The 18291-nt window shown below is 43.3% G+C and overlaps 1 protein-coding gene across 1 annotated transcript; it reads right to left on the bottom strand.

Moving 5' to 3' along the window:
* Positions 1–10771: 10771 nt before the first annotated feature.
* On the bottom strand, positions 10772–15808 carry kbtbd11 (kelch repeat and BTB (POZ) domain containing 11). The gene is made up of 2 exons (XM_084569321.1): positions 15558–15808; positions 10772–14965 (listed from the first exon to the last, which is right to left on the bottom strand). The coding sequence occupies exon 2, from the start codon at positions 14880–14882 to the stop codon at positions 13002–13004; it is 1881 nt and encodes a 626-aa protein (XP_084425447.1). The 5' UTR covers positions 14883–14965; positions 15558–15808; the 3' UTR covers positions 10772–13001.
* Between the last annotated feature and the right edge of the window lie 2483 nt (positions 15809–18291).

Consider the following 18291-nt stretch of genomic DNA (forward strand, 5'->3'; position numbering starts at 1 on the left):
GAGCAGTGAGCACACTTGGAGCAGTGGGCAGCCATGCAAGGCGCCCGGGGAGGATACTCTAACCACTACTCCACAGCTCCGTCCACTAGGGTGTGAAATGACTCCCTAGTGCCACCTCACCATGTAAGTTTAATTTAACTTATACGGGTACCAAGACAAACCAATTTCAATTCCATTAAGTTTAATATTAACACTTGTAGCATGGTCAGCACAGTCAGCCACAACATATAATCCAAGGGCAGGTCACTGCCTTTATAAGCTGATCTGATTTGCAAAATAATGGTAGTAAATAACTGTACAGAAATTCTTAGCTTCTGGAAACCTAAGTTATTTAAAGAATAAGCCGTAGTCAGGCTAGTAGTGTGCTTATATAAAGAAAAGGTTACGGTGGGGCAGGGTTCTTTGTAGGCTAAGAAAGCCTAATGTTTAGCCTATAGCAAGCAAGGTGAGATCACAGTGCATGCTATTTGAAGAGCAGGACTGATAAGTAAAATATTTCACCGTAAATTTGCTTCTTTGTAGACTTAATACGGAAAAACAGGTGACCAGGTAGTCACTTGCACGTTCTATTGCAGTTTTATGTTGTGTGTATGTGCATGTTCTTAACATAGTGTCTTTGGGTCATTTATAAACTCATCTTGGTGGTTTCTCTTGGTTTTGTACTGCTATTTAGTTTACATTAAAGCTTATGGCGAGTGTCTGTTTTCCCCCAAAACAGGGTGGAGACGCGTTGCAAGTTCCCGGATGCGCTGGTCTGATTTATCTCAAGGTTTCACAACACCGTTTTATGACACTAATTTTCTGCTTGAGATTCAAGTGGCATGACTGATTAGTCTGTTGATAATTTCACATTCAAGCGGTTAGTGCCTAGCGGGGGACTGATACAGAAAAAAAACATCTAAACATGACCCATGATTGCTAGATTGATAGGTGCTCCAATCAGAACCACCTCATTAGCTCGAACGTGAGTCAAATGAGGCTGGCTCGAGGATGCGGTCTAAGTGACAGCTATTCCTCAAAGTGATCAGCTGTATCAAGCTACGCCAGCTAGCCCACATCAGCATAATGTCCACAAGGATTGTGCAGCTACTTCCCGAGCTATAAACAAAACATCAGTTAAAACAAGAATATTCAAAGCCTCATGTAAACAGAGAAAACGGCGGCACAGATTTTTTTGAGAGCTATAGTAAATGCGCTGACGGATTTGCCGAGCGCTCATATAGAAGCAGTCAAGAAGCGATGCATATTTAACAATGTATAAATGCAGAGAAATGAACCTTGAGACGAGTCTTTTGCCGAGCCAGTGTGAGCCATGAATTAATAATTCGGAGTGAAGTTATTAAGTTATTTGTTAACAGTAAATATTCTGTATGTGTCCCTGAGAGCATGACTTTTTAATAATTCGGAATTTTTAAACTTTAATGTTTCGCTCCATTCTGGAAACAATGGTGCTTAGCTGTAATTGATTCTTCCGGCGTGGAGTAATTATGATGGCTGTGTCGGAGCGAAGCCTGAACCACTTGGCCCTGGGTGATGGGAAGGAAAGCGGGAGGGTGGGGAGAACAGAGAGATTTAAAGACGAGGAGGAGGAAAGACAGCACGGAGACGCAGGTTTGGATAAAGTATCTCTTGACAGACAGCCTGACTGAACAAGAGGCAGAATACAGCGCAGTGGTGGGAATAGCCTCTAACCCTGAGCTATCCATCTTCTAATCCTCATTTATTAGGCCTATTCATTGCAACTCTTCACGTCCGCTGCTCTAGTTTATTTAGGCGGTTTGGGACTGACAAACTCCCTCAGCATTTCTTTCCATGCTTGTTGTGAATATCTCTCTCTAAGATATTTTTGCTTTCCTTACGCCTGAAAGTGTTTTGTTGCTAGCAGGTCACTATGCCAACAGCAGCAGATAGAGTCAATCTCAGCAGGGTAGTAGTTAATCCATCAGGGCTCAGTGTTAATTACTCACACATCCATGGGGCTCTGATGTTAGGCTCGGTCGACAAACCCTGGCACTGGCCTTGAAAAGGGAACGATCCCGCAACCATGTGCACAGTCTTTGTGCAGGGCGTATAAACTTGGCACAAATTAATATGTGAAAAGTCAAACATCCTAACTACCAGTCATGACCGAAAATGTCCCGGGTCCGAGCTGATCAGGACAAAAACAAACACACACAGTGCAATCTGCCTCAGGTAAAGGTGCATGGTCATCTGCAACTGATGGGGTTTCCCATAGGTCACTGACAAGCACCGCTTCGTGGGGGCCGCCAGGAGAAAAATGCCAATTGTCTCGTAGGTTAAGACTCTATAGCCAATACACAGGCATACAAACACACACACACAGTGTCCTGTCTGGAGTGGCATAGCAGGCCCTGGTCACAGCTGCTCTCCCCCGCCTCGGGAGGAATTGCTTCCATTTGGCCTGTCACTTTGGCCAGGGCCACTGTGGCTTTTCTCATTTGTCAGAGAGCGGGGGCGATCCTCTGGCTCTCGTGGCTAATCTGCAGCCGCAGGCTAAAGGAGATACACACACACACACACACGTACATGCCCACTGTTTTCTCTTACACAGACTTTGGTTCACAAGGGTCTTTATACTCTTTCCGTTCAGCGGGGGAAATAACAGCAACAAGGAAGAGACAGAAAGAGAGATGTCAACAGTATCAAGGTCAAGGATACAAGCTCTCATGAATCTCCTTTTTACTATTCACTTGAAGAACTAGAAACAACATACAAAGGTAATTGGATATGGTTTTAGTAATTATCCCCTGACGGAGGCATTGCTTTAACTGTGACACCAAAGAGTCTGAGTTGCTCATTCTCTTACATGCATGAACGCTCAGTTAGCACTTGATTAGGGGAAGAAATGATTCAGTGAGTCTCAGAGAGGGATGCGAAGGTCCAGACGAACATGAAATCGCCTGTATTCATATAGACGCACAGCATTCCTAGAGATAAACTTTGTCTGGCTTGATTTTATTACAGTACATTGTGGGATAATTATACCACAACAGCCCAGCAATACCGCCTAGAAACATGTTTCAGCGCTGAGGGAACAGAGCAGTCCAATTAAAGAGCTGTCACACAAGGCTTTGAGGGAAACGTGGCCAACGTGCTGTGCCAAAACCGATCCTATCATTAGAGGCTGCCATCGCTTTGAGGTACAAATGCTTTCAAGTCTTTCATTCCGCGAGCTTCCGCTGCAGTCAACAGGTGATGGCTCCACTTGATTATTAGCCTGCCTTAAATCCACTAGTATCAATATGCAGCTACCTGTGAGATCTGTATTAGAATGAAAATGTATTCCTATGATCAAAGGCAGTTCAGCACTGGTTGGCCTGTCAAGATAAAAACAAGCAAGTCAAGGCTCTCTTGATTCTTTTAATATTGAGAGACAAACAGGACAACTCCACAGGCACTGAACAGGACACAGTTAGAAGTACACACTCCATTGGAAATAAGTTATCAGATGAAGTTTATAGTCACACAACATAATTTAGTTCGAGAATGTCTAACTTCTATCTTGTGATAGATCACTGCCAACGGTCACACAAATATAGCTTGAAGCGTTTGAGATTGCAGGAACTAACTATTCTTTTGCAGTTAGGCCAGGAACTGCTCTAGAATAGTTTTAAAGTGTTAAAGCACAGGAGTTAAAGGTAAGACAGCGGCTTCTTTACCTTAGTAAGACTATATTCTCCACATGTTTCTGAGTGAAGCGCCTCTTAGGGAAGGATCAAGTGATCATGTAACTATGAGTCACATGCTTGTAACCCTTTGTTCTTCCAAAATTGAGAGTGTTTTCCCCCGGGTTAGTTTGTTTGGGCCGCTGTGAACACAGCAATCACACTCTGTTTCAAACAAATCAACTGAGCTCAGACCGGTTAGAGAGGCTGGTCTAAGCTCGACTGCAATAGCTCCTGAGAGTGATTCGTTTACACTGCTACACAATGACAATGGACTGATATGACTACCATTAAATAGCCAAGTAGTTTATACAATACGTCCTTGGAAGAGAAATTGTTGGGTAAAAGAGTCATTGTATGCCACCAGGGCATGTCTCCTCCTTCAGATACAATGAAGTCCTGATTTCTGAAATCCCAATTTCCCACAAAACTATGACGAGTCACAAAACTGCTTGCAAGTGTGTAATGTTGTGGGCGTGTCAGAACTGTTTCGCTACTTCCCTGTGAACATGAACATAAATACAACACTACAACATATTGTATCAATTACTCTCTGAATCTGAAGCAAATGTAGGTTATTGTTCCAAAACTGGGAGCGCTCATCCCTCAGATCGGTTCGTTTGGGCTTATGTGAACACAGCAATTGCACTTTGTTCCAGAACAAATGAAACGAGATGAGCCCAGTTAGAGAGGATGGTCTCAGACGAACTGCAATCAATCCCTGAAGCTACTCCTTTGCAGTGTTAACACATTTGCCCCAGCCTGATGCAACTACATTATAATTATATAACCAGATAGTTTACCTGATGCATTTTGGTACAAAACAATGGTAAAAGAACCAAAGAACAGCAATAAAAGCCAGGGCCCACATTTGCTGCTGATGCTTCATATTTTATTTGATTATTTAATCAGAGCCAAATTTCCCACTAATGCATGAATCACAAAACAAGCGCGTAGTGCTGAGGTAGCATCACAATTTTGTCTCGCTTGCCCTGTGAACACGAATGAACCAAGGTTAAATGCAACATTGTAACAATATTGCATCAATTACCCACTGAATCGGAACAAAATGTGGGAGTGAAAGTAACTATGCAGTTTGCCATACACACTCATCAAAGTCTAGTCTTTCATTTCTAAATCATTGTGAAAATACATGAGAGAAAACATCATTTGAGTGATGGTTATAACTTTTTAAGTATATTCCTGACAACCTTAATGTATTCCCAAGTTTAATTATTTCTTAATATTGACATTTCTAATTAAGCAGCATAATTGGAAAGCCCGTGCGCAGTGGCAATCATTTCAGCGGCCACTGAAAAATTAATATAAAAATTATTAATGAATACTACAGCTTTTAATTGCTGTGTACCCGCACTCATAATTGCTGCTGCATCCTCCTTGAAATGACATGATGACAAATACAAGTGTCATGTCAGCGCTTTCCTTCTTCATCTCACACCTCAATCAAAGCTAATCCATTTCACCTAGCCATGAACGCTGAAACAAATTAAAGTCCCATTTCATTTTCCACCTTCATTAATGCATCTTGTTTCCAAGGTTACAATCATTTAGTAACTGGGGAACAAACAAATTCAAAGAAGCGTGTGCTTTGATTTTTTTGTTGTGTTTTTTTTTTTTTTTTTTGACGAAGAAGTGGATGGAGCTTATGGGGAAAACAAATCAGCACAGAGTTTTAATCCGCCAGCTCCAAAGTGTTCTGCACGTGTTTATCACAAAACAAAGGCTTTTTCATCTGAACAAACATTTTAATATTAAGACTTTTAGAAGATTATGCCCACAGTATTATGTCTATAATTTAAACTTTGCCTCGCCAATGCTACACTTGCAAGTATGTATTTAATAGTCCCGACAGGAGACAGCATGAGCAGTAACTGTACAATGTCATTATGTTGGTAGTGTTTCCTCCCGCGGTGTGATGTGACAACGCCAGACACAATGACCCAATTTGCCTGAGTGGCTATAGGGGGGTGCCAATAGTAGGTTGCAGCATAAATACTGTACAGAGAGACATTCTTAGGTTATAATACGATTTCCTCTGTGCAACACAGCCATACAAAATGTCACATTTTCAGACTGTTTATACACAACATTTTCTTCTTTGCTCACATGTAAAGAGAAAATATAAAGAGCCTAAAGAAATGCAGGGTTGGAGGTGGTGGGGGCCCGATGATGAGTCCTCAGACTAGCTCTTTCGCATGCAAATCATATCTGAATTTCTCATTAGCATAAATGCATGAGCAACTTTAAATGCTTTTAATTTTCAATCTCGCCAAGCAGAGGAGTAATTTGTCACTGTCAAGATGGGAGACTAAAAGGGGGGGACCAGAGGGAGCCAAGGACTCCACGCTAAACTGGAATCACAGAAAATTTCTGATTTACTAATTGACTGATGTGCAGTTCAGTCGAGTTGCCTTGAAGGTGTAAATAATTCTGTGTATATTCAAATGGCAGAAATGAGAGAGAGTGCGGGGTGGATACGGAAAAGCACATTACATGATGCTTTTCCCCGGGCCATACTTTTCTCTGGTGATTCTAATTTCCAGCCTTTATACGTTTTCACTCTGTCTCACTAAAGGGCTGCAAGTTTGCTGTTTTAGCACATAATCACAGATAATCAACTGGAAATTAAAAACAAAATGTCTTTTTTTTTTTTAAACATTGCTTTGCCATTACAGAAAAAGAGGCTGCTCAAAGCTATTCATCTGCGAAGCACAAAAAAATATTCCAGCATCTTATCACATAAGCAGTTGTAAGTCATTTCAAAATTTATCTTCATTCTTTCAAGATGTAAGATCAATTGACACTGTGCTCTGAAGTCTAAACCACTAATGCCTCATTTTTTGGAACAAAGCAGTTCAGACTCAGACAGACCTTGTTAGCTAAATTTAGCTGTAGGTGAAAACAGGGGGGAAAGATTTAACAAGCTCCCCATTTAAATGTCTAAAACCAATTATGCAAGCGTAATTAGTATTCCATAAGAAAAAATAAAGGAGACTGCATCATGGGGTTTGCCGCTTACCTCCAAAGAAGGCTCCATCACAGAAGATCTTGGCAGCTGTATCTGTGTGTACAACAAATGTGTTTGAGCGGATGGGAGGTCTGCCCTCAAATAGCTCGGCCTTCGGTTGATCCCACAGCCCAGCTCCTAAACTCCAAGCTTTATCATATTCAGGATGTTTGTTGACTGGGACATCATAGATCGCATCTCCTGCTGACATTTTAAGGTAAGACAAAAGAGAGATTGCGTTAAAGTCACACAAAACATCTTAAAAGCACTTATACGGTCAAAGTCATTTAAGGCATATGGTTTAAATTTAGACTTCTAAGTGTTGAACTTCTATGCTGCAAGTAAGGTTAAAACGTTATTTAGAGGATGACAATTCATCTTGGTGATGAGCCTTCCAAGTCTTCACATAAGTTCACTGTGAAAAACGGACATGTCTCCTGAATATAGCTATTTAAAGGTAACAACAGTTTGAAAGCATTAGCCAAAACTCATTTTCTTCTCAAAGCTAACATACATAATATGCCTTTAATCAGGCTTTGAAAAGACAGCCTTGAACTTAGCAACTGCATTTGGTTTGCTAGACTAGTTAATCTAAGAACACTGTTAGCTACACCTTAGCCATTATCTCCCATGTAATGTTATATCTAAACAAGTTTGTGCATATAACATGTTTGTGCTTTTTGACCATCAAGCATTAGCTTTTAATCATAATCACATATATTTCTCAAGGTGTTTTATTCTTCCTCAACCTGAGCTAATCAAGGTGTTATTAGCAACCCCAGTAAAACCAGTACACATTAGTGAAGCTAAGGTGAAACCTAATTTAAAAAGTTTAAATTGCAATGTCTTGTATTTTGTCTGCCAGCTGAAATAAGCACAAATAAAGAGAAACATTTGCTAGCTAGCTCCTCCATTAACCTAGATGCTGAAGAAAAAATACCTCTCAGTAGACCGTGGACTCCATGGTTCAAATGTCAATCATTCTGGGCTCCATGGCAACAGGCTCAGCGTGTTATGGCTCCATGTTGAAATCATTGTTATGACAGCCCATACAGTGCGAGGGTAATCAGTAAGCATTAGATTTTTCTTTCTTATGAATACAGCTGTATTATCTGTGTGTAGCCTATAGCAATTTAATTTAATCCCAATTTAGCTCAGAGGAAAAATGCTACACTTACAGTTACAGTACTTCTTTAGAGTTGACATTCATAATAAAGTCTTCAAAGATTTTTTTTTTTATTATTTATTTATACCACTCGTGAAAAAATACAATTTTTTTTTTTTGATCGGGATGCAACTCAACCTTCAAGTTTACAACCCCCAGTAAAGACACCAGCATAAGCATGGATGGAGGAAGCAGCACCTGCTGGAGCATAGCTATAGCCTACTTTACATCATGCTAACACTGCCCTCCAGTGTGGACAGAGTGGATTACAGGGAGACATACCAGAGGCAGACACAACAACAGGGCAGAGTCATTCAAGCTAATACAAATAAGTGCAGAAGCAACAGAATGTGAAGCAAATTTAAGTTCCCCCGAAAATAAAAAAAATAAGCAAGGGTGAGGCAACGTTATGTTGCTGACATCATGCATTTCTCTTGTAATAGCGCCACTGCAGATTGATATTTAAAGTGTCCTCATCCCAGAGTGGTAGGTGTAATGTGGATACACAAAGGTACAAAAAATATAATTTTTCTTAATTTTATTTCTTAAAATATCCACTAAATTAAGACAGCTGTGAAATTATGATAGTGTGTATTGAAAAGAAGGGGTTTTATTACAGGATTTAGTTGATGTATTTCAACCGCCTGCAATACTGCAGTCTAAACTAAAAAAATAAAATACTATGGTGAAAGGATGACCATGGGTTACCTCTGCAGCAGAGGATACGTTCATTAGAATTACCAGCCTGAGAAAGTGTAAATTACCAGCTCCTCTGATTAGAGCACACACATAAATGCTTCACAGAGTTCAAGTGGCAGACACATCTCAACAACAATTGTTCAGAGGAGCCTGCGTGAATCCGGCCTTCACGGTCGAATTGCTGCAAAGAAGCCACTACTGAGGAAGAACAACTAGAACAAAGAGATTAGCTTGGGCCAAGAAATACAAGGAACGGACATTAGACCAGTGGAAATATTTGGCCTTGATGAGTCAGTTAAAAGCTGCTGCTATGCTTTGATTTTAGTCATTCTTCAATAAAAAATAAAAGCCAGCCACATGTTCTTTTCTGTCTCATAAACCCTGCTTCTGCATCTGCAGTTGTGTAAACTGTGTTTCATCCTAGTATTCAATTACACTGTCAGATCTAAAATATACACATACACACAAAAAATATTCAAATATATAAAAGCCATTCTTCTAAGTGAAAGCAGAGCATAACACAAGAGAGAGTAGACTGTTTACAATGCAGCAGAGCAGAAAGTGAATAAGTGGAATAAGAGTGTAGTTTATGAGTGTTTCTTGTAGCTGTCTGGAAGCTGCAGGCAGGAGGTGAATCCCCCATCAGGCCTTTGTGTCTTTGACAGTCCAAATAAACACAGAAGTATCAGTGGCTTCTTTTTCTATCCACTGTTGATACGGTATAGGTTGTTCTCTGTCTGCTGTGTGACTGGCTCTGAAGCACTGTGATCCTTCAGAAAACACATGACAAAGTTACCTGAAAATGACAACTGCCTGTTTGCACCGATGTCTATGTACTGATAGTGTTTGGAATAGAGTATGCTGAAGGGGGGTTTATCGTGTTGGGATGTGGGATGGCGAAAGACTAAATCTATATTCTAACGTTAAATTTCACAGACAGTACACGGGAAGGAGAGGGGAAGTTGGTTAACTTGACTTATTTGTTGAGCATTTATGTGAACACTTCACAAGAACCTGAAGCATGACTGAGCGACCTTTGACAAAAAGAGATCACAACACCGTCCCCTTCAAAATAAAAAGCTGAATTCATGAGTAATAAAACAAATGTTCCATTTAATACACTCAAGGGTTTTGTTTCTGCGTCTGCTTTGACAAAAACATTTTACAGAGGAGTGCTTCTGTGAATGTCCCATCACTTTACACACACACACAAAAAAAAAAAAATGTTTTCATCAGGACAATAAAGCAAGAATTAAACTCACCATGTGTGTTGTTTCCTGGTTGTGGGACCATTTGACTCTCAGTCAGGTCACCTGACCCAAGAGGATCTTGGGAAATGCAGTGAAAACATAGTGAAAATATGATGTAATTGCCAAATTTGGCCACACGAGTCGCTGTTTTACAAACACTGAAAAAAACTGTGGTTTTAACTGACCCATGTGTTTTCATTACAGTTATCTTTCAGCACTCACCACACCTGTCTGTTTCTGTATCTGTGCCTGTGAACACCATGTAGGACAAATGCAGATATTAATACGGCTGTCGCACCGCTAATTTAACTGATGAATACAATGTTCTGTGATGATGTTTTTCGGTGTTTTACTACAGCCTGTGACTTTTCAGTATTTGTCTGGTATCCAGGCAACTTGACAACCTATGACATAGTGTCTGGGTGTCTGGGGAGACGCAACAGCTGAAAATTTGAAAACTTCAACTGGAATTGCAATGGGATGAAGCAATAAATGATGAGAAAGACAAATGTGTCTCTTTGCGGTGTCTTCTACCATCCCACAAACTAACAGTAACAACCTTTCAAATTTGCTTCTAATATTGTCTCTTCGGCTGTAGAACTAGAACAGCATACTGTTACATTGACAGGGTTAAAGACACATGTTATTCCTTAATTCGCTCATGTGCTCCACTGATTTAAATTTGTAATTAAACAATCCCAATGGAGTGCACATTTCAGCTGCACTTGGAGGATATTCATATGCATTTTGGTATGACTGGAAAGAAATTTCTGTACTTTCCCAGCATTTCAGGCTGCCACTGTGTCTGTTAATACCTGGGAATGTACTGATCAGGCATAACATTATGACCATCATAATATTGTGTAGGTCTCCCTTGTGCCTCCATAACAGTTGTGACTCATCAGAGAATGGACATGGGCCTTCTGAGGATGTCCTGTGGTGTCTGGCAACAGAATGTTGTTAGTGTGGGGCCTTTGGGTCCTATGGGTTGAGGGGAGGGGCCTCTGTGGATCATCCCACAGATACTTGATCAGTTTGGGATCTAGTGAATTTGGAGGCCAGGTCAACATCTTGTGCTGTTCTTCATGTTTTTTGAGTTGTTCCTAAACCGTTTTTGTGTGTGTGCCTGTGTCAGTCTGCATCCTGCTGGGGATGGCTGCTGCCATCAAGGAATGTCACTGCTATGAGGTGGGTGGTACACGTCTAAGTAACATCCACATGAATGCCAGGTCCAAAAGTTTCCCAGGAGAACATTGTATTGTCACAAGATGGTTAATGTTATTCACTTCACCTGTCAGTGGTTTTAATGTTATGCATGATCTGTGTATGAATATACTCTAATGAAACAGATTTATTACAACTGGAGCTGATGTTATTTAGATGCTGTAGCAGTCAGTATCCAGTAGATGGCAGCGTTGTTCCATCACAGATCAGAAAGGAAGGCACTTGCCCGCATTCAGACACGTTCAGGAAACCAGATCATTTCAAACACAAAATATTTTATTTGAAGCACTTAGTTTCGACCGAAATACATTATCCAACAGCTTATTTGCTAGCTCACTCCAGGCGCCACAGACAGGAAGCCATTGCCTTGCATTGCATCACTTTACCGTCCATCACAGCAGCGGACCCGTCAGTTACTAAAATCCATACAAAAATTCACAAAAATACAGATGCCTGCCAGCGAGATATCAAAACCACATCCATGTTGTCTGCGTCACACCGACTGCTTGGAGACACTTCTACAAACATTATCAAAAGCAGTTTGTTCCGAGAATATATCAGCGTTAGCGTCCGTACAAAAGCCCCACTGTGTCACTGCAGCAGCAAACGAATACTGTCAAATGTCTAAAAGGAGGAAAGTCAGAGCATAATCAGTCCGTATTAATGTGCACTGATGCAAGAGGAACATGGTTTAGTGTCATAAGACCAGGAAGTCTTTGTTTGTAGTCAGCGGGGGCAGTAGACTGATTTAACCTTTGACCTGATAAAACCCTAACCAGTAGAGTAACCTGGCAACAGGAAAGAAAGATGAGGGAAGCATCTTTTTGTATTATGAATAACCGGCACTCCTATCCAGAAGTTGCCTGGGAGCAGCAAACATAATGGTCCTCTCTTATGAAACTGTCTATTGCTTTAGGTTTTATTGTGGTGACATTAGTGAGTCGAAAGTAAAACAAAAATTATGATGACACAGATGTTTAAAGAAGAGTGTTGATCGTTTTCACATGAATCTTTGGCAAATGAGCTAAATGTAGGGACTGTTGCACCCATGAGTATGCACTACACGCAAACCAGCATGTTCAGAATTTAAAAAATATATTCGTGATTTCTGTGCTTTTATCATAATGCGTCCAGTTTCTCATTTGAAATGTCCCCTGATGTTTGAAACGTACAACTAGCTCCTTAAGCGCTTCGTAAAGCCGGAATTATGCTTCTGCGTCTGAGCTACCCAAACCCTACTGCACAGCCCGGTGTGTACCCCAGAAATTAAACTACACATCGCAGTGAAGCAGAGTGCAATAATTACGATTGATCGGAAATTAATTTCCTCCTCCACATCTCCTAGTGGCTGGACTAGGAGACTGCCTCAGCCGGTTCAATCAACTCTTTCCTTTGTTGAGGCTGTTGTAGTAAAATTAAACTCAGTCCTTGGAGGAATATTTGTAGGGTCACAGGGTTAATCAGAGCAAGTGCAGATCATGGTTTGAGATCCTACCGGTCACCGTCCCACTCATAAAACCCCACATCATCACAGCAGATCCACCTCATTTGCATAGAACCTGTGTTGCGTCGTTCACAGAGCGCGCTATAACTGATTCCGCCTTTCAAATCCAGTTTTCAACCAAACACATTTTTTGTTCTTGTTACCAGTCACCAGTCAGCTAGTTAATATGTTCTGAATAATATCTAACTACAAAAGTGCACCAAACAATACACAGAATAATCACTTTCATCATGTCATTATCTACAAATATCATAGCATTCGTCCAACATTTAAAAAAAAAATAAAGAAGTTTTCCTTTTAAGGCTTAACCCTGTAGATGCATTACATTTCCATGCAAATACACACATTCTTGGAGGCAGGCAATGAGACACTGAGACAGGAAGCTGACACGGAAGAGTGTATGTAAGGTCTTCTGCTTATTGACACGCGTTTATTGGGTAGCGCATTATGTAACCCTGTCAGGTTTTTCGGGCAAAGTGAGAACAAAGGGGAAGAGGACGCCTTTGGCCTCCAGCGGTGCCCTCAGCGTCTCCTCGACAAAGTAGGCGTTCTCCTCCTCCACCACGAACTGAAGAGTCTGGCTTTTGTTCACGCAGTAGATGCAGTTCCCGATGACGGCGCACCTGAAGGGCAAGTGGCTCCCGAGCCTCTGAGACGCGCAGTCGTGCCACATTTTCACTATGGTGTTGTACTTGAAGACGTTGATGCCCTGCTCGCGGTTGACGTCGAAGCGGTAGATGAAGCTTTTCAGCGCCACCATGTCGGTGGACTTCTTCCGGCTGTTGTTGTAGGGGCACTCCTGCCACTCGTCCCTCTTGGGGTCGTACTTAAGGAGGCGGTAGAACAGAGAGCCCCCTGAAACGTAAAGTTCTCCGCTGCAGGTGGTGGCTTCGTGGGCCACCGCAAAGGCTCCTTTGGGCAAGGGGGCCACCGTGGTCCAGCGGTCCATTCGTGGGTCGTATTTTTCCACCGTGAACAAACACTCCCCTCCGATGGCGTAAAGGTAGCCGTCCATAGATACGAGCTTTAGCTGGGCTCGTGCCTGGTTCATAGGTCTGACCTCGGACCAGCGGTTGGTGATGGGGTTGTAGCAGAAGACCTTGTCTGAAACCTTACCCTTGTCCCCGTAGCCCCTTATCCCCCCTGCCACAAACAGGTAGTTATACATGGTGCATATCCCGCACCCTTTAGTGTTTATGTCCTCGGGCATAGCAGTCAAAGGTCTCCAGTCGTTTGCTGTTTCATTAAAGAGGTAAATCATATGGTTGTCCTCCAAAGACCCCACCGACAAGGGGCTCTGCGGCCGGCTGCCGCAGCGGCTCGGAGGCCGGCTCCCAACTCGGTCAAACACATCATTTATCTCCGCGACCATCAGCGTCTTCTTCCCCTCCATTCTCTTCTTCAGGATCAGGTCCCTCTCAGATCCAGTCAGGCGCCCGTAGACGGCGGGGTCTTTGAGGATCTGGAGGAAGTTGTCGCTCAGGAACCCATACGCCGTCTCCTTCAGCTCGCTCAGCCGCTGCTTTTTGGCGATGGTCAGGATCTCGTAGCAGTTCTCTGCAGAGATTTGTTCAGACATGGAGTCCATGGCCGCCTGGACGGCACAGGGGATCTGGAGGATTTTCGCCCCCGTAATGACATCCACAACATTGTCCTTGCTGACATTGATCTGAGAAGTGTAAATGTAGTCTATCAGTGTGGACAGAGTCTTGTAACTGATGCCTTTCACTTTCAGGATGTTGCGTGACTGCCTTGCCTTGAAGTAGTCGCTCTTTTCTGCCAGGACGGACTTGTGAGCGTTGATCGTCTGCCCGCCTACTTCTATGACCAGATCGGTCTCTTTTTTAGGCTGTGCGTTCTCAGCTTCCTGGCGGCCGTCCCTGCTCTCGAGGTTTGAGGAGCATATGGAAGAATCTGCACTGTAAGACACTTTGGCTCTGGCGCCATTGTGGATCTCCCCGCTTGTGCAGTTTTGTTGCATGCCGGCAGTACGATTTGACACGGCAGAGTGGGCGTGTGGACGGGTATCCAAACTTCTCTTATCTCCTGAAAGGCGAAACTGATCCGCTCTCGAGATGTACGAGTTGCTGTCTTTCTGATGATCGATGTGGTTGTTCTCCATCAGTCTTCCGTCCAGCAGGTACTCCTTCTCGAACACCGGCGGAGGGCTGAAATCCTGCTCATTCTGCAAGAATCCCTGGACGAAGCCTGGACACAGATTCCGGTTTTTGTCAGTGCGGGTGATAAAGTCGGGGCTCGCTGCTTGGAGGAAGGGATCAGCCTCCACGGTGACAGCCCCTCCTCCCTGCCTGTGGTTCTCGTTCATCTCAGCGCGCTGACGGGCGGTGGGCGTCCTCACCGGTCATGCTGGGCGGACGCACAAACCTGTGACTGTACTCCTCTCTTCACCTACGAGGGGAAGGAAACAAGGAAGGAGTTTAACCAAGAAAAGGGAGGGAAGAGGAAGGCTGCAAAGACTCTGTCACTCTCTAAGGGGCGCCCTTACTCCAACAACAAACATCTCAGGAACTGTGAGGGAAAAATACTTTTGCTGCCATTGGCAATTACACCGTTTGATACACGTGTCACCATTTCAGCCGCAACTCATGCCTCCACATCTGCAGCTTCAACACAGGAACACTAAACCCCAACATGCAGCTTCTCGTGGCTGACAACTGCCTGACCCAGTGCATTAATCACCCTGCCTGTCCTTTATATGTGGTAATCTGGAGACATTCAGAACGCATGCGCAAATGGTGTTGCTCTGATGGACGAATTAATCTCTAATATGACATGGGAAAAGGCGTTTGTAATAATGTTGGGGGGAAAAAATCTTTTCAATCAATTTTAATGCCTTCTCGTGTGATGTCGCGAAAAAAACAATGAGGGAACAGCCCATTCATTGAATTAACGCAGAATAGAAGCGTTTTAAACGTCATTTTAACGCAATCCGAAATCTAACTGACGGATTTGCGCGCACTGATCGTATATCGTGACCTACCTGCGTCTCCTCGCTGTGCTTTTTAACACCTCGGCACCAGAGGTTTCCCCTCTGCCAGGTCCTCCACAAAGCTCAGTTACGTAAGGCAGTCGCAATCCTGATCAGCCAGTCAGCCTGTGTGCGCCCCTTGGATGAGTTTACTTCACCGACGATTCCTCACGGTTGCTCCCGTCCGCCCGCTGCTCGTCCGTCCACCGTCCCTCTGAAGTGTCCTTTCATCCGGCCCCGCTCTGAAATCCGCCGGGGTGCTGCTCCGTGGCGGACAGGCGATCAAACGGTAATTTCAGGTCGCACCTCCTTCAGATCAGCAGAGTAATTTCCTCCGTTGGAGGAGGAGGTTGAGGAGGAGGAGGAGGAGGAGGAGGAGGAGGAGAGCTGCTGCGCACATCCAGCGCTTTTTTAGTTCCTCTCCGGGAAACTGGACCTGTCTCCCAGAAGACAGCCCACCTCCTGTCAGGACGCAGATTTGGTTGTCTATATATTTTTTTTTACAGTTGACAAGAGTGAGGCGGTTATTATTGATCTAAACCACGCCCTCTTCTGTCAGCATTAACCCTACACTCAACAGCGCGACGCTCCATCTGCTGTGGGCGCACTGGACGCACCCCAGAGAGATGCGACATTCCTTTACGCACCATCCCTGCCCTGGGTACCACCGTGGGTGACGTTGGGGACTGCGGTCAGAGGACTCAATATACTGGCAATCCCCCCTCTAAGACCCTGCTAACACGCATACAGTTCAGCTTGAAAGTAATTTTCACACAAGCCCTGAAAGCAGACAAAGAGAACCCAGTCAAACAAATTTAACAAACATTATACTTGTGTGTACCGTTTACTCAGGAAAATGAGCCAATATTACATATCTGTGAGGTGCAAAAGTATGTGCACCTCAAGGATCTCAAGGCCAAACCTGTTCAGAGGTGTTTCCAGTCAATGGAATGAGGCTTCAAAAAATGAATAAATAAAAAAATCAGGGATTGTCAAAGTCTGATCTTCGCAACACGTTTGTGGCACAGGCTGAGGCGTTGTCTGAGGACCTCCCTCAGATAAAGAGGTGTTGTTGCTCCCGTGTTTTTAAAAAAGGTCACAATCCCCCCCGTAAAGAGTTTGGCATCCCCAAATCCACAGTAAGACAGACTGTGAACAAACGGAGGGGATTTAAGACGACCTCCACATCAGAGCCTCATCCCGCCCGCGACACATCAGGGTGTTGACGTCCTTGTTCGGGCCTGTTTTGTTGCATCTGGGCCAGGGCGGCTCTCCGTCATTGATCTACCAATTAATTCTGAATTATACCAGAGAATTCTAAAAGAAAATGACAGGGCACCAGCCCGTGAGCTGAATCTTAAGCAACACAACGGGCCCAAGCAAGTTGTTCTACAAAAGAATGGTTAAGGAAGAAGAAAATTAATGTTTTGGAGCGGCCAAGACAAAGTCCTGACCTTAATCCTGAAACAAACTGCAAACTGAAGTGGTTCTTGACTGAGGAAAGGGCTAAATATCCATAAGATGCTGTAGACTGATCAGCAGTTACCGGAAATGTTTAGTCGAATGAAAATTAAACACCAGGCACTTGGTGAGGCCCCATGGGGATTTTATATATTTAAAAATCAATAAGTGCATTAGTACACACCACCTGTTTGTGCATAGCTGCTCTTTAGTAATGTATATTTAACCCAACAACAGTTTAACAAAGCTCACATAGCTTTTGGTAACAATCTAATACTGTTCCAATACGAGAAGACACAAAGAATATTCATTCATCATGTTAAAAGGCCTCACAGAGCAGCAGTAGCAGTGGATGTTTTCTTTTTTATCCAGGGTCTATAACCTCTCCTCCGTGGAGACTTCGTGTCTTAACAACTGGCCTTCACATGTATAAATAGAGGGGAGTCACCGCAAGGGCATCACACAAGTATCAGCCCTGTGAGATTAGAGGGCATTCTGCTGGGAGGTTTTAATGCCAGATATTCTGAGAACAAAGACTCGCCGAGGACTGATACAGGCGCGCACAAAATGAGCGTCTCCATGGAAACTTTGGGGTCACAGAGAAAACAAAAGACTTCCAGTCGCTGAGCTGTCAAGACAAACTGAAACCTGGTTACTGGTTCTGCATGTTCCTCATAATAAAAGGCGGTATTCAGTTACAGTTAAATATTGTCTTCAAGAATATTGGATATAATAATAAAAAAAATGGATCTGATAGTATTTGGGATGAGCCCAGGGTGCTGTGGATCGCATCGTGGGAACAAGTCCAACCTGAAATTATCTTGTCTATTTTTGTTAGGACTGATAATATAGTGAAACTTGGTTGTGCAACAGGGAACGTGGGCGTTTGCAGGAGAGAAAATGCCTTGACCCTCTCCGCTCGGCAGTAGGAGAGATCCCGGAAGAGCTGTATCAGGCTCAGTTCCTGCGGCCCCTCAGGCACATTGCTAGTCCCGGCATGTACTGATGGCTGCACACAATCACAGCAGAGAACAAGGTTAGAATGAGTCGAGGAATGGAGGCACACTGACACTATTTTTTTCTCTCCCAAATACTGCAAGTCATCTGGAATCCTGTGGCTTCAGCCTCCGTTGTATTATTTTGTTTGGCTTTAAACTGATGAGAAGTGTGATGACGTGGAGTTCTACTGAACACTGACTAAAACTAGGGATAGATTAGCTCACTAATGCTCAATGGATGCTCTGAAAAGTTCAAAAGAAGAACACACGTTTTCTCAATAAAACAA

This window comes from Chelon labrosus (genome assembly GCF_963514085.1).
Source record: "Chelon labrosus genome assembly, chromosome: 20".
In the NCBI taxonomy this organism is placed as follows: Eukaryota; Metazoa; Chordata; class Actinopteri; order Mugiliformes; family Mugilidae; genus Chelon; species Chelon labrosus.